At 37.2% G+C, this 25,899-nt stretch overlaps 1 protein-coding gene across 2 annotated transcripts in view; it reads right to left on the reverse strand.

Annotated features, from left to right (window-relative positions):
• The window catches only part of EDIL3 (EGF like repeats and discoidin domains 3), a 392,992-nt gene that overhangs the window by 204,739 nt on the left and 162,354 nt on the right, over window positions 1-25,899 (reverse strand). For both annotated transcript variants that reach the window (XM_045897839.3, XM_045897830.3), the window contains one exon: window positions 3,798-3,926. In XM_045897839.3, the coding sequence (XP_045753795.1) occupies window positions 3,798-3,926 (129 nt within the window). The remainder of the gene's footprint in view (window positions 1-3,797; window positions 3,927-25,899) is intronic.

Raw genomic sequence — 25,899 nt, forward strand, 5'->3', positions numbered from 1 at the left:
GTTGCCAGGGCTTTGGCAAGGGAAGAAGGGATGACTAGGCAGAGCACAGAAGATTTTCAGGTCAGTGAAACCATTTATGAGGCTATGGTAGATACATGATATTATGTATTTTTCAAAATCCATAGGGTTGTATAATACAAAAAGTGAACCTTAATATAAACTATGGACTTTAGATAAAAATAATGTATCAATACCATTTTATCATTTATAACAAATATACCATATTAATGTGAATGTTAATAATGGGGGAAACTATGCAGGCAGGTGGAGGGATAAATGGGAACTCCCTGCTTAATTTCTCTGTAAACCTAAAACTATTCTAAAAACTAAAATCTATTAATTAAAAAAAATCATGTGTAGATAATAATGCTGGCACTGGAAACATTTTTTTCTAATTTGTAACATATTGACAAAATAGTTATTAAAGTAAATCTATTAATTATGTATTTATCATTCCTGTATCATAAAACTTAAAATTCTTTAACTATTTAGCTATATTCTAAAAGATATTTAATTCACATTCTGCCATACAGAACTAAATTAATACCTCCCCCATATATGGATGCCTGAAGAATTTTTTTCAATCCTTTTTCCAAATGAAATGTTCATATTATATTGGTACATTTCTCATTTTCATTGATTTTCAATATAGTTTTGATTTGCAAAAACCGTAATAAATAATTTGCCTATAATATATTATGTAACTGAAAGCTGATTACTTTCAGCTACTGAAAGCCTTGTGCAGTACTTCTCAAACTTCAATATGTGTGTGGGAGTCTATTGGGGATCATTTTGAAAAAAAAAAAAAAAACTGATTCTGATTTAGCTGGTGTGAGGTGGTCCTGATAATCTACATTTCTAACAAGCTTCCAGGCAAGGCTAATGTATGACCTCACACTTTGAGCAGCAAGGTTCTAGAGCATATTTGGGCCATAAAACTATTACCATTGTGAAAAATTAACCCAAATACCTAGCAGTTCTTACAAAGGATTAAAGAGCTGTTTAAAAAGAGAGAGAGGCTTTTTTGTTTTTCCTACCTAAAAAAATCTCTCAGGGCTCCAAGAACTTCTAAATCTGCTTTCCCAATATATAATCCTTTTCAATTTCATCATAAAGAGAATGGCTTGATAACCTTTGTACAGTGAGCAAGCTAACCATTTAGCCATAATACTCTCCTGGCTCGTATGAACCAAAGACCATCTATCTCTAGTTCAATTTCTCGATTTGTATGTCTTCAATCGCAGAAATGTCAAACAACTGGCTCAAGGTCATTTAACCAATAACTGTAAAGGTCAGGTCTAAATCTAGGTCTCTGATTCCAAATCCAGTCCTTTTCCTTCCATTCTCTGTTCTTTCTGATAACCATGCTCTTCAGAGAATAGGGTCTAGTTTGTTGAGACCACAAATCCCAGCTCTGAATTGAATCTCTCAGCCTCAGGCTTCCCAGGGCAATTCCTAACATGGGTTTAAAGTCTTGTGGGGAACCAGATGCAGTAAGGGAGAGAATTTTTTTATGTTTCAAAATAAGCTTTGAAATTCAACAAAATTATGTGAATTAATGAGCTTATTTGAATATGGTATAAGGTATGAGAGAAAAGACTTGGATGTTCCACCATGGGAGCAGGGCCAAGAATGGTTTGTTCTATTTCTCCAAACCTGATGGTTCTCTTGAAAGAATTCATAGCTAACCACATGTGGGAGTCAGAGACAGGTGGACACCTCCCCAGGACCCTGTCCAGAGCAACCTCCCTTATACCGGGATAATCAAATGATGACTAGAGGTCTTCAATGGGACTTCTAAACTATTAAAGATAATGGAAACTAAATGTTTCTTCACAATATGAAGAAAACAAGGCCCAGAGATGTGAAAATAATGTTGTACCATTGTACAGATATTATTAGTTGGAACTCAGATTTGGAGTTTCTCGACCTCTAGTTTAAGGACTAGCCCCAACTCCACACTGACATCAGCAGTAGATTAGGGTTAGAGAATTAATCAATATGAAATATTTAAGTGACATTAGAGTCTATACATGCCTTTTAAATACTGTCCTTCTAAGGATTTCTAACAGTTTGAATCTTTGTATACTCTTACCCTCTCCCTCCTAGAGCCCTGCAGTTTAGGAAAGAAAAAGTTAGGAAGATCTGACCTTGGGAGAAATTCCTGCCTCAGAACTTTGGACAGCATCCCACTATGAAAATTCTGTTCTCATCTCAAGGGGGGGATTCCTCTGTAAGTGCATGTGTGTATTGGATGCAAGTGGCTCTGAATTAAGGTGCTCAACTGGGTGGCCAGAATCTCTTCCTCTGAGCACCGATCTGACACCATATCACAAAGATTTGTAAATATGTAAGGACAGAAATATTCTCTTCATGGGATTAAGTGAATATCAAGGCAGCCAAGATTTTGGGCTCCCGTGTCTATCTGCTTGGGGATGTTCTGAGGTGTTTGTATGTGAAAGCTGAGCAATGATGCCACAATGAGGGAGAATCAGCCTTGGCAACTCAGGCCCCAGTCTGAGAAAAATCAGTAGCCACTTAGTTCCTTGTGGGCGATCTGAGCTCTTAGAGATAATTACAAGCAGTTTAGGTGCCTGTTTTAAGGAGCACAAATGCCATTATAATAGGCTTCTACAGAAATTTTACAAATTCCCAGTTACAGAAGGCTCCAGAAAAATACATTAAAAGTACATTATGTCCCCATAGTCTCAGAGCCAGGAGGTACTCTATGTTTTTTGCTGGCGGTTGGAAATCTGGCTCTGGCTGACCCATCCAACTTTGGTCTTAACCATCACTCCAGTATTTAGAACTCATATATTCATTCCTCACTCTTCCTACCATGTGCCATTCCTCTGTTCCCCTCCTTTTTTTCTTTTAAGATTTTATTTATTTATTTGACAGAGAGAGAGACAGTGAGAGAGGGAACACAAGCAAGGGGAGTGGGAGAGGGAGAAGCAGGCTTCCCCCGGAGCAGGGAGCCCGATGTGGGGCTCAATCCCAGGACCCCGGGATCATGACCTGAGCTGAAGGCAGACACTTAATGACTGAGCCACCCAGGTGCCCCTGTTCTCCTCCTTCTGATCAAAATCCTCTCCCTCCTTCAAGACTCAGCTACCATGTGACAGCCTCCGTAAGGGCCTGCCCTGACAGCATACTGTTCATGGTGGCCTCCCTGCTCCACCCTCTTCAGCAGTTAAGGACCCCCAACACTCACTTGGCATTTATGTTGAGCCATACTTCTAAGAAGGCAGCATCACAAGCAAACCTATTTTGTTTAACTTCCCAGGATAAATAAAACCTGGGATAAGAGAGAGAAGCCCAGATAACATAGTTGTTGAACTTTCAAAGATTTTCACACTAAAAATGCCAACATGTACAAAGGAGGGAACTGGCTTATAGATAGAGCCAGGTGGGCAGTTTTCTTTTCTTTTATATCTCTGAACCTAATCAGAATAATGTCTGGGAAACTTTAAGAGTATAGCTGCAGGACAAATATGAAAGAAAGAGGCATATAGCAATTTAAAATAAAAGGCAAGATTTTGCAAGTTTAGCTGGAGAATAATGAAAAAGAGTCAACACAAAACTACTAGCCCCATATACCACTGGGAGGATTGAGACATAGTCCAGTCCCTCAGTGGGAGATGTGGTGTATTCAGTGGGAGAGAAGCAGCATTAGCCAACTCTCAGGGTTCTTTGCTGTGGGAAGCTTCTGTCAGTCTACTACCAACAAGAATGATAATGACTTGTATACTTTGCAATCAATACTAATAAAAGCACAATGATTGTGGATGACTTACTGTGCTGACAGTGAATCCCATTAAATCCTCGAGGACATTTACAGACGTAACCTATGAATGTGTCCCCTCGGTACGCTTCACTTATTTCACAGGTTCCTCCATTATGGCATGGATTAGGAATGCAGGGACCTGAAAGACAGAAGAAAAATTGTTGCATGATGTGTATGCTTGAAAGGAGATACTGGGCCAACCTTTAGCAATTAACAATTTTATAGAGAAAAGTGTCCTGGATATTAGTGGTATAGGAAATGGAGTAGTTGTGTGGGGCTCTGAGACTAACAGCCTGGGACTGAAGACTGGCTTCCTGGCTTTCTAGCCATGTGGTCTTGGAAGATTTATTTCACTTCTCTGTGCCTCAATCTCACCTTCGGTTAAATGTCAGTATTAGAAGAATCTATCTCAAAGGGTGATGATACAGATGAAAAGAATTGGTATATTTAAAACACCCGAACAGTGTCTGATGCATATTAAGCAGTCAAAAAGAAATATTAGCACAGAGTAAAATATTGGTATTAAGTTCTCCAAATTGTGAAATATCTTCTGCATGTTTCAAAAGTAATACTGAATGGCAATTTCTGGAGTTATGAACACTGAAGAGCTTTTATAAACCTGTTGGTAAAAATAGCATAAACTTGCAAATGACTGTAACCACATAGTCCAAGGGAAGTGGATATTTGGTTGCAATAGTTTTATTGACTATTTATGGATTTGTAGTGGGGCATTCTTCTGTGAACCATAGTTTTTTCCCAGTCTATAAGAAGTAGCTCATCAAGTTACAAATATGGGGAAAAACAGGGGCAAAGGGAAAGGGAGAGAACGTCTCAAGCTGACTCCCCGCAAAGGGCAGAGCCTGACACAGGGCTTGATTCCAGGAAACTGAGATCATGACCTGAGCTGAAATTAAGAGTTGGCAGCTTAACCAACTGAACCATCCTGGCACCCCTGGCTCATAGTCATTTTTAAGCTTTGAGAAAGTAACTTCACCAGCATGAAGTACCTGTGACAGCCAGTAGAAGTGTGGTGTCTGATCTCCCTTGGAGAAAACCAGCTGTTAGCACTATGAGGGTACAGACCTGGGACAGTCCTGCCTAACTCAGGACTCCTCTAGTGCACATTTTTTACTCTGGGGTGCCCCTTTGGTATGGCTGAGATTTTCGCAAATGGCATGGCAGTGCAAGGCTCTTTCTATGCCATCTTCCTTCCTTCCTATTCTCTTTTTGGAGGTGACATGTTTATGTCACAGTCTGAAGGCTCATCCTACCTACTCTTGCTTCCACTCCCCCACTCCCCAGTAAATCTTTTACATCTCTAATTCTTACAGTCTCACAGTTGGCTTACTGTTGGCTTCTTTGGAGGATGCTAATTGACTCAGGGCAGAATCCAGACTGGACAATGTGAAGAAGGGAAGAGAGAAGTTGAAGGAAGAAAAAGCTCTCCCTGGAAGATGAAGAAAGGTCAAGGAAAAATGTATAGTATTCTCTAATTTTGTCTTTTTAAATTTTGTTTAACTGAAGAGACTAGAACACCTTTATGAGTGAAAGAAAAGCCACTGAAGAGAAAGTTAGGATGTGCATATTAGAAAAGAAAGAAGGGTAATTAAACTGTCTACTATGTATGAAAAGGTGAATGCCTGAGTCCTGGAGGAAGATTAGTCAAGACAAGGAACAAGTAGTTTTAGCAGAGAGTTGGGGGGGTAGCGATAGGGCTGGGCACAAGAATAGTAACAACTTAAAGCAACTGGGTGAGAGCTCCACCAGGCAAGGCTATTGGAAGAGTACAATGGTAAATGGCTCCTCAAGTATTAGTCAAAGCCATTTAAAGACTTATGGAGAGAAAGGCAATTGACCATCATCACTTTGAGCAGTGCAATAGAGTGTCAATGACAGGAAGCACTTAGGGGTTGGGCAACATTGTCTTGCACTGAGCCAAGACTTTGAAATTTGATTCCTTTCTCCAGCAACTGTTTTCTTCTAGTTTAAAATTTCATGAAATTCAACAGCAGTAGAATCTAATAAGAATATGCATGAAATAGAAAACAATGTGGCAACCCTATAGTGTCTGGACCTTGTCGATAGGGCTTAACTTTCAAACAGTGAAAAGAAATTAGTGTATCTGTGTATTCTCCAGATACCTTCATATCAATTAAAAACAATACACAGCAGCTTTGTGCTGTGCACTATATGTAAGTTAAACTAACCAACACCTGCCCTAAAGGTGGTACACTATCAATGTTTAAGACAGGAAGAAGGTTCAACACCAATGATCACTTTTGTGGCAATTTGAATCAGGTTTCTTCCATTACTAAAAGATGCAAAGCATGCCACAGAACTTATCTATCCTCTTCTTTCTCAGTTTCTATTTCTTCCCTCCTCCAAATTAATTGACATTTGATGGTGCCTTACAATCTACAAATTCTTTTCACATAAATAATCTCATTTATTTCTTACAACTCCATGAGGTCATTGTCATTACCATTAGCTTTTACATTTAAAAAAAAAAAAGGAAGGGCAAAAATCTTAGATAATGTTTCTCAAATGAACATCTACGAGTGATGCATTTAGGACTCAAATTAACAGTCTGTGATTCCAAAACCTACATTTTTTAGAGACTGAAAAGTTGGGGAAGGGAGAATGAAATAAAAATGATATTAGAGTTTTGATTCATCAGTTCACTTCAAAATAAGAAAAACCATGACAGGTTTTTTAGTAACTGATAAGTGACAGCCATGTATATAACTGCTAGAGAAAAAAATACATGTAAGTAATTACACTGAAAGAATTATGCAATTTTTTTTCTTTTTGAGAATTATGCAATTTTAAAGAAATAAGAAGCCTTAAAGATCACCTAATCCAATCTCTCAATTTTGCAGATAAGGAAACAAAGCCTAATAAGAATTCAGTGATTTCTCAAACTAAAAAACAAACAAACAAACAAAAACAAACAAAAAAACCTAATGTAAGAAAAGGTGGGTTTAAGGATTTGTATCTAGGAGGAAAAAAGTTATTAAAATCAAAATTGATTAAGTTATTCTTTTCCCCTTAAGAGAGTGATTTAATTTATATCAGAGAGGAAATAAACCTTTTCTATGCTCTCTTCCTCTTATAAAGCTGCGTGAGGGAAGGATTTAAAACAACAACAACAAAAAAGACTGAAACAGTAAGACCTCTGCCAGTTCTTAGAAGCAGTTAAAGCCACCATTCCAAGGAAGGTGGTCTATGAATGTCACTTTGAAGAACAAAAGGTGAATATGAGTCTGGAATAGAAGACTCCATTTACTCAAGCTCACAACACCTTAGGAAAAGTAGAACTTGACTTGAAGTTGAGGATGAACTAGTGGCTCTGCATAATAAAGGGGAGAACTTAGGAACGGATGGAGAACACCCAGAAGAGGAGACCCCAAAAACAGAGCTGGAAGTGGACTTGAAGAACAGAAAGGGGTCAAGCAATATGTTGGGAAGCCGTAATAGGTGAAGAAAAGTAGCTAGCAAGAAACCATGGTATCTAAAATTCAGAATGTACATCTCTGTACATTCATGGTATCTAAAAGTCGTTAGCACAGCTGCTATGTGAACTGTCTCTGTTGGAGCATCCAGATCTACACTCAAGTCTGCTAGACACACAGACCTGTGTGTGGTGTTTGGGGAAATCAAGGGGAAAGGGCTATGCCATTCGTCTGGCTCATACTGGCAGAAAGGAAGAAGCACTACAGCACATGAAGCCCAAGGGATTCAAGAATCCAGTGGATACAGAAATCTGAAGACAGAACTGACAGGGGTATTTAAAGTCCAAGACACTCTGGATATTTCCTGAGGGCATAGGTGAAGCCTGTCCAGCAGTCTTGGTGCAGTCTCTGGGATTCCCAAAAGAAACGAGATAGAGCACTAGAGCTGATTTTATTTACAACCCAAAGAACATCATGACCTCAGCTGACATCTGAGTTTCAGAAAAAGATGACCTGCTAACAGAGGTCATGATTGTGGTTATTTTTCCTATTCTGAGAAATTCTATGATTTTCATTTAAAGGGTAAGGATGAGGTAAAGCAAATGGCTCAAGGATTTAGCCTTTCTAGAGTGCTTTAAATGCTAAGCAACATGAAGTATACATAGCATTCTTCAAAGAATATATCTTTGTTTTTTTTAGAGGCAAGAAAACAGGCTTACTCACAGAGGGTAAGTAACATGCCTAACTGGAAAAGGCAAGATTTTAACACACTCCACCTGACTATACATCTCTGTACTTTCCATTAAGCCACACTCCCTGCCATATTGAAGATCTGTACATTAATGTTAATCTTGACAGATGACAGGATCAACATGAATTCACTAAGCATGTTCATATAAATAATGCAGGACTCCAAAGCATTCCTAAATGGAAATATTTCAGAGTGTTTTCAGCAAATGGGTTAGGGTGTCTTAGATATTATGAATATAGATAGAGATAGGCTCTACTATACTAAGAGTGCTCCATTTCAGCTATGTTTGAAATCAACTGTCAAACATGAATATCTTCCCAATATTATTTTGTAAGCACATATTTTGTATGTATATACTCTTGCTTGTTCTGTGAGGATAAGAAAGAAAGTGACCATGCCCGACATAGACGTTTTGTTTGTTTGTTCCTAATGATCATACTATGAAACTCACTGTACGCCTCATACATACTCTTTTGGAGTACTCATGATAGAGTGTTGAAATGAGTGGTTACATCTCCCTTTTCCCCAGTAAACCACAAATTCTCTGTGGGAGGAGTCACAGTCTGCACATAGCAGGTGCTTGATACATTCTGAATAAACAAGGGTATGGCAAAGTGAGTGATGACCATTTCATCTTTTGCCCAAACCCTATTCAAATTGAGGTTTATAAGATATCGATATCTTTGGTTTTTCATTTGGTAATTAATTAGGATACTTTCTATAACTTTTCTTCACCTTTCAAGATTCAAGTTCCTTAAATTTGTAATTGGGTTCCAATATTTTTTGTCTCTAATAGGGCTTAAGCTTCAAGAATATTGTATCTGTAAAGTATTACAATAGTAAATAAAAGATCATTAGAATGTAAACTTTTGCATAACAATTACGTGTATCTTAATTTTTGGCAAATGTGGAATCAAGAAAAACGTAACATTGTATAATCTCATCAACAGTGTTTTGGTCTCCTAATTTACCAATTCCTGTGTAAATAAAGACATTCACTTAAAGCATTAGCAAGATGAAATAATTAGAATATATAAATTAGTACATAAAGATAATAAAATAAATGTAGCCCCAGGTCTCAACTCACATGGAAGCCAAAAAGTTTTGTAGTTGGATATTAAATAGTGACAATTAAAATATTTATCAACAGTTTGCAGATTTCTTTCTCCAAGTGGTAATTGGGCTAAACATATGAGAATTAGAGATCTCAGGAAACTCCTTTCTGTTTTTGTGTTTTCCCCCATCCAATAATCTCATCTATTTTGATACTGAAAATAAGTATCATTTAAGGTGTTGGCACACTGATAAAGAAAAACCATCATCTACAGTGTATATTGTTGCTTGTACTATGAAGGTAAGAAAAACAGTGGCCCTGACCTTGATCAACATAGAGCAGTTTGGGAGTTTTGTGGTTGTTCTAATTTCAGGTTAAATAACATTATTCATTAGGAAACTATTATGTGCTGAGCACTCTACTAGTAATTTGGATAAATACTTTCAAGGGAATTAAAATTATCAGCAGCTGGAAGAGTAAGCTCACAACACAAGAAAATATTTAGTCATCCAGTTTATGCACCTCACTTTTTAAAAGTAATTTTAATGGTTATCCTTTACTGAAAATATAATATGCTCAGTATTTATAAATATATATATTGTATATATTTGTACAAATATATAGATTTGCAACTATATATATTTGTAAATATATACATTTATTTTTTTATTATGTTATGTTAATCACCATACATTACATCATTAGTTTTCGATGTAGCGTTCCATGATTCGTTGTTTGCATATAACACCCAGTGCTCCATTCAGTACATGCCCTCTTTAATACCCATCACCAGGCTAACCCATCCCCCCACCCCCTTCCCCTCTAGAACCCTCAGGTTGTTTCTCAGAGTCCATAGTCTCTCTCTCTCTCTCTCTCTCTCTATATATATATATATATACATATAAATTATATTTATATAGTTTATATAATGGTTTGATGGTTTCTGGAAACTTAATTCTAGATTTCCTTAGTGAAATCATATTAACAAATGCTTGCAATATGGCTACATTCTTCACTTTTACTGCCAAAACTTTAGTATATTTAGGCCTTTTCTGTAACATGTAAATACACACACACACACACATATATGTATATGTATATATTCTATATCTCATTTGTTTTCAGATTTTGCTCTGCTATAAAATTGTTTTCAAAGCTGTGTATAAGACACACACGACTTATACACAGCTTTGAAAACAATTTTATAGCAGAGCAAAATCTGAAAACAAATGAGACTTATTCAACAACTTAGAGCTTGTAAAAACAAAAATAAGATAAACAAAGGCGATCTTAATTCTTTTCCACTTTAAAAGTCTGTTTTAAAAAGTTTGCTTCCTTTTGTGTAACAGGTACAGAATGGTGATTACAAGATTCCGTTCTGATTAGTATTCCTAAAAGTCCAAATCATCTGATAAGACAATAGCACTAGGTAATATCATATCACTTTTAACAATAAAAGCATAAGTGGACTTTTAAGATACAAGAGGCTTCAGGAAGTTTTAAAATCAATAATGCTCTAATACTTTTATAGGTAATCTTTAAGTAGCTCTTAACACAATGGGGACAGTATATGATCAATATTAATGAACAACTGGATTCAACAGCATGCTTTCCAGGCATTTTTATGTAAGCTCATATTAAGTATGTCAACAAGATTAATTGCTCACAAAAGTAATGGATCTATATGGTTTGCTACTTTTCTGCATCTATCTTCTCATAATTCCAACAGCAGAGAGTTGAATTCATTGCTATATGTGTAACATGGTTAGCTTTTCACACATTCAGTGACTATGCCCCAAATCATGAATTCCTTACAGTGTAGTGTGTAAGCAGATTATTAGGAAGTAAATAGGTTAACCCTCTCTTGTGATTATGTGTACATAGACTCAGTCAATTTTACAAATTATTCTCCCAAAACACTGGCTCTTAGATATTAAAAATAAATGTATATTTTAAGTTATGTTATGAGGAAATACCAATCCAGCAATTGCAAAAGCACCGTTTCACAAACTGTTCCCATAGGAAGAGTTATTACCCAAAGTTCACTTCAAAGTCTGGTCTTAAAAACACAGGAAAGTTCTCTTATCATAGTGTTGTTTTTACATTTAATAAGGTTTGAGCATTTTGGCAGTTGCCATTTTGAGCCACTGCCACTTTATTTTAAAACTAGTTTGAAAAAGAAGGAATTATTCTGGGAACGTTGACTTGATTGATGTTTCCAAACCATTTTTTACGCTTGTTATTTCTCCTCCTCCTCCCCTCCCTCCTCTTCCCTCCTCCTCCTCTCTCTTTGAAATGTAAAGTGCAAAATCAGCCATTTGAGGAGAAAAATTATCTATGGGTATTTTATACATATAAAGATGAGTAAACTATAAAAAAACCTAAAGCGTTCCATTTTAGAGGAGAATATGCAAAGGTAACAAATTGTTCTTTAAATGTAAAAATATTTGAGTAGATTATGAAAATTGAAATCTGAGGCTAAACAGAGTTGTTTTTATTTTTGTTTTTGTTTTTAAACACCTACAGATAAACTTTCTCCTCAAGAGTTAATGCTGAACTCTTTATATATTAATTGTCCACAGGAAAGCACTGTGATAATTAGTGGCTAAAGAAGTGTCATTAGGGTCCCTACATAACAAATTACTGCAAAATGGGTGGCTTTACGGGCACCTGGGTGGCTCAGTTGGTTAAGCGACTGCCTTCGGCTTAGGTCATGATCCTGGAGTCCTGGGATCGAGTCCCACATCAGGCTCCCTGCTCAGCAGGGAGTCTGCTTCTCCCTCTGACCCTCCTCCCTCTCATGCTCTCTGTCTCTCATTCTCTCTCTCTCAAATAAACAAAATCTTAAAAAAAAAATGGGTGGCTTTAAACAACAGAAATTTATTCTCTCAAAGTTTTGTAGGCTAGAAGTCTGAAATCAAGGTGTCTGGATGGCCATACTCCCTCTGAAGGCACAAGGGAAAAATCTGTCCTTTTCTCTTCCAGTCTCTGGGGGCTCCTATAGTAGCATGACTCCAAAATCTGCCTTCAGTCTCATACGCCTTCTTCCGTGTGTTTTGTATGTTCTCTCTTCTTCTTAGAAGGACACCAGTCATTGGATTTGGGGCCCACTCTAATCCAGGATGATTTAATCTCAAAACCCTTAATTACTTACATCTGCAAAGGCCCTGTGATGAGGTGAATTTTGTTCCCCCAAAATTCATGTTGAAGCCCTAACCTCCAGTGTCTCAGGATGTGACTGTGCTTGGAGACAGAGACTTTAAAGAAGTGATTAAGGTTAAATGAGGTCATATGGGTGGGCCCTCATCCAACCCAACTTCCCTTATAAGCAGAGGAAATTTGGACACACCAAAGAGACATCAGTGACATGCACACACAGAAAAAAAGGCCATGTGAGGACAAAGCAAGAAGTTGGCTGTCTACAACCCAAGGAGAAAGGCTTCAGGAGGAACCAAATCTGCTGACACCTTGATCTTGCCCTTGGAGACCTGTGAGGAGATATATTTCTGTTGTTTAAGCCACCAGGCTCTGGAATTTTGTTATGGCAACCCTAGCAAACAAACACATACCCTATTTCCAAAGAAGGTCCCAGTCTGAGATTCCTGGTAGACATGAATTTTGGAGAGGTACTCAAACCACTACAGTCCCCAGGTAGTTGTTTTCTTACAGCAGTGGAGATGGTTAAGGAAACCAGAGCCCTCCTTTATTGTTAGAGTCGGCTGGCAAGGCACTCAGATTCATCAACAATTAACACCTTAGCTAAAACTAATTTTACTTGGCTCTCATCACAAGATCAAGAGAACATTTTAAATTTGGAGCAGTGCCTAGGAAGAGTGCAGAAATGGCTACTTATGTGGCATCGAGGAGGATCTGGCACTACAAGACAGAATGAAGTACCAAAGAAAGAATTAAGATTTCTTGGGGCTGATCTTTACCCACTTAAAACTTCTGTCTAGAGTTGGGTTTGCCAATGGCAGTCTTTTTTTAGGTAGTCCATCAACATCTGAGAAAGTCTTTATATGAATTGTTTCTATAAACACATATCATCATTTGTGTCACAACTGTTGATATGTCATCTTTTCCCAATAAATAAATATCTTATTGAACACTAATATGACTTTTTTTAAGGATTTATTTATTTTGAGAAAGAGAGAGGGGGTGAGTGGGTGAGAGTGAAAGGCAGAGGGAGAGGGAGAGAATTTCAAGCAGAGTCCCAGCTGAGTGCAGAGCCCAATGTGGGGCTCGATTTCATGACCCTGAAATCATGACCTGAGCCAAAATCAAGAGTCAAATACTTAACTGACTGAGCCACCCAGTCACCCCATTAGTGTGACTTTTAAAAAATTAATTACAAACTATAGCAAAAGGATCTATCATTTTACAAAGGGATAACTATTGCTATTGCCACATTTTATCATGCAGCACAGCCTCTCATCCTTCCCCATGTCTATTCGTCCTGCACTACTGCTGAAGAAAGATTCCTAAACCACCACCCACTTAATGGAAAGTCTCAGCTTGGAATGTTTTATTAAGCAAACAGAAATCTGTCTTATTACTCTCCAGTCATAATGCACACACATTTTTTAATCCTCCAAAAATGCTATCTTGAAACACCTTTAGCTAACCAACAATATTTGCTGACTGGTTGTATAGTTTTATCATTAACAGAGCAATACATACTGAACACAGACAAAAGACAATGTTGCCCTTTGATTTTCTTTCTAAAACAAAGGAAACTAAATCTGACATAAAATACCCATAAGTATTAGAGATCACAGATAGAAGCCTTAATGAATGCTGAATGAAATTGAATTATTATTGCTGAAGTTAGTAACATAAGACCTGGGTGTACTTTGAAGTATTGGGTCAACAGAATAAACACTCCTAAAGTCTAAGAGAAACATGGATATCAAAAGTATCGACCATTATTATAGTCAAATCGTACTTTTTTTCCCAGATGGCCACTAGAATAAGAGTAATGATTTTCCTGTGAAAATTCCTATGAAATTTCAGAAACTGTAAATGCAATCCAAGTTAATTGATAAAACTAACATTCAAAAATTTTTTTATCAGTCTAAGGGGAAAAAGTCTCTTTCTGTTTCTAATAACTATAAAAAGCCAGCTTTGGTTATCTCTATGAAATTATACCAATTTATCTCTAATTCCTTAAAAAGTCCTCTTTAACCAGGGAGCTGTTTCCAAACAGAACTCTGCAAATCACTTATTTAAGTGTATCTGTCCAACTCACATGCCACATCTTGCAAAATACAATTCAAGCTCAAGAATACACATCAGCAGGTGGTGCAAAATGGTAAGATATCATTCCAGTTTGCCATTAGCTATCCCTCTTCTACATATCAATAGGAAAGGGTATAGATTTAAGACAGAGCAGAGACCAATGTTCTCCATGTGTATTATTACAAGCAAATATTTGAGCCCAAGTTACAGGAGCATCAAGCAATCTCACTTTTCCACATGGGGTCTCTAAGCTACAAAATTTCCATGTTCTTCCTCAATCTTTCTTTGACAGCTCTCACATTTTTCAGGCTCTGACTGAACTTGCCACTTGTACTGTGTGTCTAATATCTCACAGGACATTGCTTCCTTCTCTATTTCATGGGTCTCTTTTATCTCCCTAATGAGATTGTAAACTTATAAAATATAAGGAGTGGGGGTTCCTATAAACTACTTGTGCATAGAAATACCTTCTTATATTTTTGTGTCCCCAAAGACCCCGATAAAATGCTAGATACTTTGATGTTGCTTCATAAATGTATGATGATTGACCAAAAATTATTATTACTTTTAGGAATTAGCATATAATCCAAACTACTAATAATGATCTATTAAAAAAAACACCTCTAAAGTTTACAGATTGGATGCATTTTCATCTGTAGCTCCTTTTCATCCACACTTAGCAGGTTTCAACAACTGATTTTAAGCCCGAGGCCAAGTCTAATTTACATGTTGAAGGCTGTCACAATTTGTAAAATATCAGAGTGTGGATAATCTTATAATCACAAATTGGTGTTAAAAATAGGCTCAACAAGGGGCGCCTGGGTGGCTCAGTTGGTTGAGCGACTGCCTTCGGCTCAGGTCATGATCCTGGAGTCCCGGGATCGAGTCCCGTATCGGGCTCCCTGCTCAGCAGGGGGTCTGCTTCTCCCTCTGACCCTCCTCCCTCACATGCTCTCTGTCTCTCATTCTCTCTCTCTCAAATAAATAAATAAAATCTTTTAAAAAAATAGGCTCAACAAAATAAAACAAAACACCAAACAGGTGCACTATTTCCACAAAACTACAGTTCTTTCTCTTGAAACCCAGAATAGTGGTTTTGATTTTTGAAGGTGGGGGAAAGGATTTCTATTTTCACTTTCGGAATCTACCCTCTGTGACTGCCATCCTAATCACGAAGCAGCAAGATCTTTATAGGAAGGTTCCAGCTACACTCAAATGGGAAGGATGTCTACTCAGACTTCACAGCTGAGAATGCTGGAAACACAGCTGGACAAGCGAGTTACTGCTTGGATTGCCTCCTCAGGTCTCGCGTGTGGCTTCTTTGTGGCAGACTTGAGAAGGCATAAAAAAAAGCAGACATGGATTCTGGCCAGCTGGCCATCTGTTCCTTCACTCACTGTGATAATTTGGTCTTGTAGAATTTTGTTAAGTGAGCATTAAGTAATGACCATGTCAAATAGAGTGCATAATGAATGCTTCTTAATCACTGGATAAAAGCTTAGGGGATGCTTGCCCAACACAGTAAAGGTCACCAACACAAACCAAGAATTAAAACAAGAGAAGAGGAATTAAAGAGATGCAAAACAGAAGCAATTCACATCTTTTCCATTTTTACTTTTGATCATATTGAGTCAATGTCGAATAGATGATGGAGGTCTCATGAGGAAGCTAGGTAATATCATCACAGTTTCTACTATCTCATTATGCATATATCAACTTATATTGGTAAACTATGAAAGAATTTTAAAACATAAAAAAACTGTGAGGGACTTGGTCATCTCAACCTGAACTGAAAACACTTACAGTTACATCCATTAATATCAAGCTTTTCCAAATAACTCCCCAGAATAGCATCAAGTAGTCACAGATTGGTCCAAATATTTTCTGCGTTATTTTTTTAAAGATCAACTGAAGTGTCCTATTCTAAGAAAACACCCTTTCCCTCAGAGACAATTAATAATTGCAAAAGAGTAAAATTTTTTAATCCCCCAAAAGGACATGTAATGATGTACTCAATGTGTTATTGGGACAGTCTCTGACTGCCTGGAAGTTGAGTCCATAAGTTTGGACCACTATTGCATAATCAATTTTACCTCCACTGTTCACAAAAAATGCCACACTGTTCACAAAAAACCAAAGTGCTTTACCTGGTTAAGTTACCATCCAATCATGTAAAAGAAGATACTTTCTATTCCTAGGATTCTGCTCATATGGTTCCCAGATTGGAATGCATTTCTACTCCCCACTGTTTCTTCCAAATCTCCCTTTCCTTCCAAGACTACCAAGTATCATATCCTCCACTAACTCTTCCCTATAACCTCTTCTGTTTCTCTTTAACAAATGTTCTATTACTCTCTATTACAGTCTTTGTTTCATTCATTCATTCATTCATTCATTCATTCATTCATCATTTGCATAATCATTAGGTTCATATTTAGAGCTCCTATTGTGTTCCAGACACAGTGCTAAGTACTAGAGTTATAATAGTGAGCAAAACAGATACTCCTTCCTTCTGCTTCGTATAACTTTGGTCAAGTGGAAGGACAGACACCAACAGAATCATCACATAAAGAAATGTAATTGTTTAATAAGTGACGAAGAAAAGGTATAGTGTATCCTGACAATCTATTAATAGGAGGTTCCCTGAGAAAGGGATGCATAAGCTAGGAGCTAAAAACCAAGTAAAAGCTAAGGTTAAGAAGGAAATAATTCTCCCATTCATATCTGTGGAAGAAAAAGCAGGACAAGAATAAAGGTCTTTAAGAAAGCCAGTGTAGCTGGAGGAGACAGAGCAAAGACAGAAAGACAGACAGGAATCAGATTAGGCAGGTTGACAAAGGCCTAAACAAAACTGGATTTATGGGATACATTGATACATTTAAGCAAAAGGATAGTAGGACCAGAATTTCAATTTTAAAGACAAATTTGTGTGCTGTATGGACAGTACTTTGGAAAGAATCAGCACAGATGAACACAGACAAATTAAGAGACATCCTTCTAGTGAAGTATGACAGGAAGCCTAGATTAGAGTGGTGGGCTGGTAGACATGGAAAGAAGCAGATGGATTTGAGAGAGAAGGGTCAAGGATGACTACTGTGTTTCTAGATTTCACATCTCGATGAATGCTGATGGTATTCCCTAAAGCAGAAATCCTAGAGGAGGGTCTAGATGGGAAGATAAGATCATGAGTCAGCTTTTGGATCTGTTATTGAAGAAGAGGAATCAAGGGGCACCTGGGTGGCTCAGTCTGTTAAATGTCTGACTTCAGATCAGGTCATGATCCTAGGGTCCTGGGATCAAGCCCCACATGAGCTCCCTGCTTGGCGGGGAGTCTACTTCTCCTTCTCCCTCTGCCCCTTCCCTCCATTTTTTTTTTCTCTCTCTCTCTCAAATAAATAAATAAAATCTTAAAAAAAAAGAAAGAAAGAAAGAAGAGGTATCAAGAAGGCAGAAGAGAGTGTGGCCTGGATATATAAACATTAGTATCCATGGGTATAGGTGGAAATTAATGGTATGGATATAATTGCCTGTTGTAACCAGAGATAATACAGAAAATCCAGGACCAAGTATCAGAAATACTACCATTTAATGGCTGGATGGGGAATGCAATGTTCCAGAGAAAGCCCCAGCCAGAGACGTAGGAAAAAAATTAGCAGGAAAGTAAAATGATTGTGGTACTTAACATATTGCTTTGCATTATTAATAAACTGTTTGACATGTATGTGCTTTATCATTCTGAATAGATTTTAACGTCCCAGAAACATAGGATTTCTTTTATAACCCACTCTGTTTTTACATACCTCTAGCACACTTGCTGGATGTCTGAAAAATGTTCACAACTTCATGGATTGAATATACTGGCAATGTATGTTAGGGAAATGTTCCCCCTTAAGTGACATTATAGTATACCAGAAGGATATTCTGGTTGACTTTTTTGCTTATCTAGGGAGTCACTTTCACATAACTAAAGAAAAACCTAAGTTGGAGAAACTGCCAATACTATTTACTTCCACAAGAAGGTTTATTTGGCCTATAGGAGTAACTAGAGTTTCAGCAATCTCAATTCCTTTAGAACCTACAAGAGGAAAAGGAAAACAGAAAACACAAAAGGGTGATATGAAAATGAAGAAAGAGAAAAAGCATGTGTTGAGAAAATAATGTTTCCTAATTTACTGGAAGTCTTTTAGTTATTTTTCTGTTTTTCTATGATCTGTCTCTCCCCTGGTGCTACTCTCAATGTTGTACTGTCATTTTACTAACATTACAAGTCCTTTTATTGGACAGAATATCTAAAACTGATCCTTGTAAGATCATTCTGATGGGAGAACCCATTTGAAATTGCTTTACCATTAGGACAAAAAAAACCTCTACCAAGATTTGCCCATAGGGATAACAATGTGTGGGTGGAAAAAAACCAAAAAGCCACTTAGAAATGATAAAAGCACACTTTACATAAAGTACTTGTCTGTATGCTTGTAGTAGACATGAAAATGGAGTAGGCAGTTAAATATTTGAGAAGTTAGGAAATCCACTTAAAACGTGTATAACAATTTATTGTCAACGCAAGCCCAATTAAAAATGTTGAGCTATTAAACAATTCACTTTCTAACCCATGAGATAAAGTATTAAATGTATGCAGCACAGATTTGCATTACTATAAAAATCTTCATTTCTACTTTTCCAGCATTATGCATTTAAATTTGTAAATTCCATGTTACATTAATCACATGAATATAGATCGGCAATTTTTAGATGGAACTATGGTAATCACTGCATTCCCTATAAAAGAAATCATTCCTGCTGACAATTTTGTGGTGAGTTTTGTGAAAGATTGACTATAGTTCATAAAATGGCAAGGCTTCCTTCCCAAAAGTTATTAGACATTTCAGTCCTCCTTGGCCTGATCAAAATAATAAAAAGATTAAATATTATACTTTAATATCACTGTCTTTGGACTCTGACACTGTACATAATACTACCTAGAATATGGTCATATAGTCATTAAAAGAAGTGGCAATACTCCAGGTTTGACTGCACTGTGATTTAATATTTATAATGTTTTTATGACCCAAATAAAATATGCTGATTAAAATGATCAGGATGTCACCATCTGGATGGACAAAAAAGCTGAGGTTCACAACTTCAACACAAAATGCCTGGAGCTATTTTTGCCTGTTACCCTTTCCTATTTCTAACACATCTTCTCTTAGATGAAATATTATAGTATAGAGAAATTATATGCAGTAGAGAAGACTTTAGTCAATAAATGAATAGCTTAAATAATTAATTAGGGGTTATTACCAACATGTTATTTAAATCTGGTAGGTCTGAAATGCAACTATATTAGGTCATTCTTTAAGATCAGTGTGCCGAGTATAAAAGATTTTCAGAATAACTAATAATTTACTAGAAGTGACAGAATGTGTGGCTCCACTTGGTCAATACAGTAGAGGTTTTAGTGTGATTTTTCTTGCAAAAAGCCTTTTAAAATATTTGTAAGTCTAACTGAAGTAGGTCATAAACAATGGAGTAGAGAGATTTATGATTGTTTATTTCATACTAAAAAATCAGTTGTAAATATATAGACATGGTAATTTTCCAAGAAGTAGCTAAACAATGTCCTTATATCATTGTACAAATACACTACAGTACTTGGATAGGTAAGATATGTTGAATTCTAATGGAAAATTGGCAAGCAGCAAAACTGTCTCTAATTTGGGCATTCAAGGATAACCATATTGCTCAAGATTAAATATCTTCTGGATGTGGACTGAGGCTCACTCCTATAATGTAGGAGGAATTTTATTACCCTTGCTTTAAGATTTTTCTTGATAAGATCATTTTGACCATGCTCTAGTTCACAGAACTTAAGGACTCCAAATTTTCTTTGATCTATGTGACAGAAGGGAACATGAAATCTCCAGGAGAATCCAGCTCTTTCCGCAGGAGCTATCTTAATCCACTTCTGGGCAGAAAAGTGCAGTCTTTGGTTCACATGCTTGTGCTCATCAGGCCTCTCAATTTTCCTAACAGAATGTCATTCCTACTTTTGCCTATGCTGCCCCTCGGAGCATAAGGGTATATACGCTTTTACCTTGCATCTAACTCACTGGAAAATGCTGTTGTCTCTACCTCAAAATACTGAGGGGTCATAAATCCAGAGAACATGGATAAACACTCACAACAAATGATTTATGGATACTACATTGCAAAACAAATTAGTTTAGGTCTACAAGGCCCCTGTTCTTGTACTGAACATGCCAGCCAGGCTTCCACTTCAGGAGCCTTGCACCAGCTATTCCCTCTATTTAAGAAGTTCTTCTGCTAGGGGCGCCTGGGTGGCTCAGTTGTTAAGCATCTGCCTTCGGCTCAGGTCATGATCCCAGGATCAGCGGGGAGTCCGCTTCTCCCTCTCACTCGCCCTCTGTGTTCTCCCTCTCTCTCAAACAAATAAATAAAAATCCTTAATAAAAAAAATGAAGTACTTCAGGGCACCTGGGTGGCTTAGTCAGTTAAGCATCTGCCTTGGACTCAGGTCATGATCCCAGGGTCCTGGGATCAAGCCCCGCATCTGGCTCCCTGCTCAGTAGGGGAGCCCGCTTCTCCCTCTGCCCCTCCCCCCGCTCATGGACATGCTTTCTCTCTCTCTCTCTGTCTTTCAAATAAATAAAATCTTAAGAAAAATAAATTCATCTGCTAACTTTTTCATCCCATCAAAACTTTGCTTAAAATTATGTTATAAAACCTTCGCCCAAAATGTTACCTTTTCCCTATTCAAAACTGCAAACCATACCCTTCAACTCCAAGTACCCCTATTTCTCTCTTCCTGAGATCTTGTTTCCTCAATAGCGTTTACAACCTCCTAATATTACTTACTTATTTACTTATTTATTTACTTACTTATCTATCTCAATCTATTTATTATCTATTGGTTTTGTTTATTGTCAGACACCCCCTACTAGAATGAGAACCCCAAAGTTCCATAAGGACACAGAACTTTGTTTTGTTCACTTATATATCCCAAGTGCCTGGCAATGACGTATTCAGTATAACTTTGTGGATAGAATATGAATCTACATTTAAATGGCTAAGTTTTCCAAGTATTTGTTGGAGGATAGGACATTAAACTTACTAAATACTGATCAAAAGCTGGACTTATCCCTGTATTATGTCAGAATAGCATTTATCCATGTACTTAGGATCATTTTGACAAATACAGAAGTGCTTTTATAGGATTATATTTTGCTGTTATACCACTGACCTACATAAAAAGATTTTAGAAAAACTGCCTTGCTTTATTTATTATACAGACTTATGTTATCCAGGACCAAGGACAAATCTCTCTGAACTTGAGACCACGAATAACTGTTTCTTAGGAGCAACAAGTCTATTTTATTCTTACGGAAAATTCAAACTTGAAACACTACTGAGTCTTCAGAAACTTATTAAACAGCTGCTATGTGCCAGGCACTGGATATTACAAATAATATCAAAATACAGCCAATGGCGTAAAAAATCTTATATGCCAATGAAGATTACAGACAAGTAAATAGAAAGCTTCAATATAATGAAATAAGTGCTAATGCATGCCAAATATATAGAGTTATGGGAGAATGTTGGAGGAATACCTAACACAGTGGTGGGGACTCAGGTACAACATCCTGGAATAATTAACAACTAAAGCTGAGGTCTATAAGATGAATGGAAGCTGGCTGATAAGGAAGGTCCCTTATACAGCCTTCCAGTTATGGAATGAATAAGTCATGGGAATAAACGGTACGGCACAGGGAATACGGTCAATGGTATTGTAATAGTATTGCATGGTAACGGATGGTAGCTACACTTGTGATAAGCCTAGCATAATGTATAAACTTGTGGAATCACTATGTTGTACACCTGAAACTAATGTAATTGTATGTCAACTATACTCAAATAAAAAAAAAAATCAATGGCTAATTTGTAGACCTGAAACAAATGCAATATAATTGCAATGTGAAGTGCAAGAGGGATACTGGTAGGAGATGAAGTCAGAGGGATTAGCAGAGCCTGATTATGACAAGTCTCACAAGCCAGATTAGGGATTTAGACTTTATCCTGATGGTAATGGAAAGTCATTTAGTTGTTTTAAGCAAAGACTGACTGATCAGATGCACATAAAATGGATATGCAGGATTAGCTATTTGATGGAATTATTAGGGGAAGGTTTCTAATTCCTCTACAAAGTATATCTCTGTCTCAATAATAGAATGGATGGTGGGAGGTGGTATGATAGGAAAGGCAGCAGAAGCATTTAAAATAGCATCTGGTGGGGCATAGGTGATATCTGAGTAGGCAATCAGGGGATTTGTAGGTAGTGTTGATGATCAGTTGGTGTTGGAGACTAGGAAACTGTACTGGCACCAGTTTCTGCATGGTATGGCATTTCTTCTGCTGTGCTTAGTAAAGAGGGATGATGATACCATTAATCCAAGGTGAAAAGTTTTTCACTTGCATGCAGCTTGGAAAGACAAGGCAAAGACAAAATGTGTGCAAGAGAGTGGTTTTAATGATAGACCCTATGGCTTTGGCTGATAAAGGGAGGGAGATCAGGCTTTAAAGAGCTGAAAGAGAAGAGTGGAGGGACACAGGGATCGGAGGTCTGAATTCAAAGAACAGAAGTAGTTTAAGAAACTAAATGAGTTATGGACCTGAAAAAAAAAAAAGTAGCACTGTGATGGAGTCACGTGCGAAATGCATATATACATTTTGGATATATTTTATAAAATGTTAGAGAAGTGTAATCTTTAGGTTAACAATATACTGAGCCATTCTTGACATGATCATAATGCATGAAGAAGAATTAGCAAGAAAGTAACCTTCTCTATAACAGTGTATCATTCAAGGTTATTAATGTCTTGTTCGCCCACCACCTAAAATCATCCGATGACAACCAGCAGTGAGCATCAGAAACTTTTGAAAACACTGTGTTAAGGCACAGGAAATGTCTGGGAAGAGCTGAGCATGTCATGGAATTTTTGTGCTATGACTGGGGCTCTTCAATTTCAAGAAAACGGTGCGCAGCAGAAATTTGGACCTGACCAAAGCAAGCTGAGCTGTATGAGAACATGAATTAGTTAAGATCACTAGCCAGAAAGGCTTCCAGTTTTTGTAGTCACTGAAGATATTAAGATGTCTAAGATGGAATGAGATTACCTGGCTATAAAATTTCCAGAATAATTAATTCCCAACAGTGCCCTGATTCATAGGGAGACTCAGATCTCTGTAAAGAGCAAACTGCAACTTGAATTGATTTTGCTTTTGAAGGAGTCTTTCTTCTGGTAGGTAAAGATGAGATGGCTCAATGTGTTAAGATCTTTTATTCTGAAAATAGGCACAGCTCTTTTTTTTTTTTTTAAAGATTTTATTTATTTATTTGAGACAGAGAATGAGAGACAGAGAGCATGAGAGGGAGGAGGGTCAGAGGGAGAAGCAGACTCCCCGCCAAACAGGGAGCCCGATGTGGGACTCGATCCAGGGACTCCAGGATCATGACCTGAGCCGAAGGCAGTCGCTTAACCAACTGAGCCACCCAGGCGCCCCGAAAATAGGCACAGCTCTTAAGGAAGACATTTAGAGCCAAATTCATGGCTTACTTCTATCATACAAGCCTATGCTACGAGTGTGCAAACCCTTTACACACAGACCTCACCTTAATTTCATGTTACTTTGACTGCTTTACCTTTTTTCCTCTGTCCTGTTTTCCTTTTCCAACCACATGCCACCAGAAAAACAATCATCCTCCCCCTTCTAATCACTTTTAGAAGGAGGATGGGAAATCCTTACACTGCATATATTGAAAGTTCAAACATCAATGAAGGGAAGACAATGGCCTCCAAATGTGATCCAGCCCAAAGTGAGATCTCCTATGTTGGTGGATTTTTGCCTGGCAACGCCTTCTGATGAACTTGATCTCTTTTCCTACATTAGACCTCTGCTATTACTGGCAAGCATGAGATCAGCAATGGGAGAATTGAACAAGGGGGCAAATTTCAGAGCAAGAAAGAAAAGCACAGTGACTGAGACAGAGGACCAGAGTTTGGAATGGAAGGCATCAATAAAGAGAAAATAAGGTGAAAGGCTCAATCTTCTGTTTCTTTTCTTCTTGATTAAAGAAACAGTCATATCAAGCACCAAATTTATTTATTTGTTGTATCATTTTTATTTCTTCCAGGAAGCCACAAATCTCCAGTAAAATATTTGTAACAGGAAGCTTTTGTGTTGGTGGGACTGAAGAGACTTTAGCAGTGGGCAGTAAAAGGCAATGTCGGCTTCCTCCTATCACACCTCAGCTCACTCAAGATCTCCATTAGCCGTGGCATTTGGGGGAAAAGCAGAAGCCCCGGAAATGTACCCTATGGCCCACTGTAAAGTCAACAAGGGCCAATGGCCAAGCCGAGAGCAACTAATGCAAAGTGCCTAAGGACTGAGGAAAACAAGTCCTTTACAAATCTACAGATTTGGGGATTTCTAACAGTATATGGGTACACTTTCCCCAGAAGCCTGAAAGATTAGGAAAAACCCAGATGATTGCATTCAAAATGACATTCAGTGATTCATATTCTTGAGTGAGTTTATTAAGAATATGAATTATAAATGTTGTATGATTCATACCTGAATTTAAAGCTGCCTCTGTAAAATCATTCTGAATGAAGGCAGAGTATTAATTAATCAATCTATCTAATGAGTTCAAATTTTCTCAGGGATTAATCATGACCATATGTAAAGATCTTCAGAACACATAAGCAATGAGGCATATTTGTTTTCAATAAACCAAATTGGACATAAAATTAATTAACATTTATGAGTAACTGAAGTAAATATAGCAAGCTTTCTCCTTAGTTCTAAAACAAAAACAACAACAACAACAACAACACAAGACTCCAAACAGGAATCACAACATATATAAAGAAGAATGGCCATATCATCTTAAATTATTATGTATTTTAACTGATGAGGTTTCAAGTTTAAAAGGAGTATATTTTTATATGACACATCCAAATTGTTAAATTTATTAGTTTTGTAACATATACTTGTTTTAACAAAACTGAAGCGATCAATCATATAATTATTCTAATGAAATTCATTTTAAAAGAGACAAAAATAAAATTCTTAAGTCTAAATTAGGCCAATGTTAGTAGCAGATAGGCATTACTAACTATGTAGACGTTGTTAGTAAGAAAACAACTTCCTTGGAAAGTATTGGCAAGTGGGAAGGAAACTGGAAAAACTATCTTATATGGAGAAAGACAGGGTGATACATCTTCCAGTTCATATGATTTTCACTAAAATTCACCCTCACAGGAAAGCCCAAGAAAATTATTTATCAAGCATAAGGCATTCAGATGCAGACTGGGGGAAAGTTGGATGTCTTATAACATTTTAATAGAATATTATTTGTTTGGGTAATGAAAAAATTAACTTCTTGTATCTCAAATCTCAAAGAAATAATCTGGGATGTAAACACGAATTCCCAAATATATACCACTTGAAACTTGTGGCTAAAACAGTTAAGCAACTGGCTTATAATCCATTTCTCTTCTTTTTAATCAGGTGTATGATCCAAGGGAAAAAAAAAGAA

Source organism: Mirounga angustirostris, unplaced genomic scaffold, assembly GCF_029215605.1.
Source record: "Mirounga angustirostris isolate CCGP_5_RB_7025 unplaced genomic scaffold, mMirAng1.0.hap1 SCAF_7, whole genome shotgun sequence".
Taxonomy (NCBI): Eukaryota; Metazoa; Chordata; class Mammalia; order Carnivora; family Phocidae; genus Mirounga; species Mirounga angustirostris.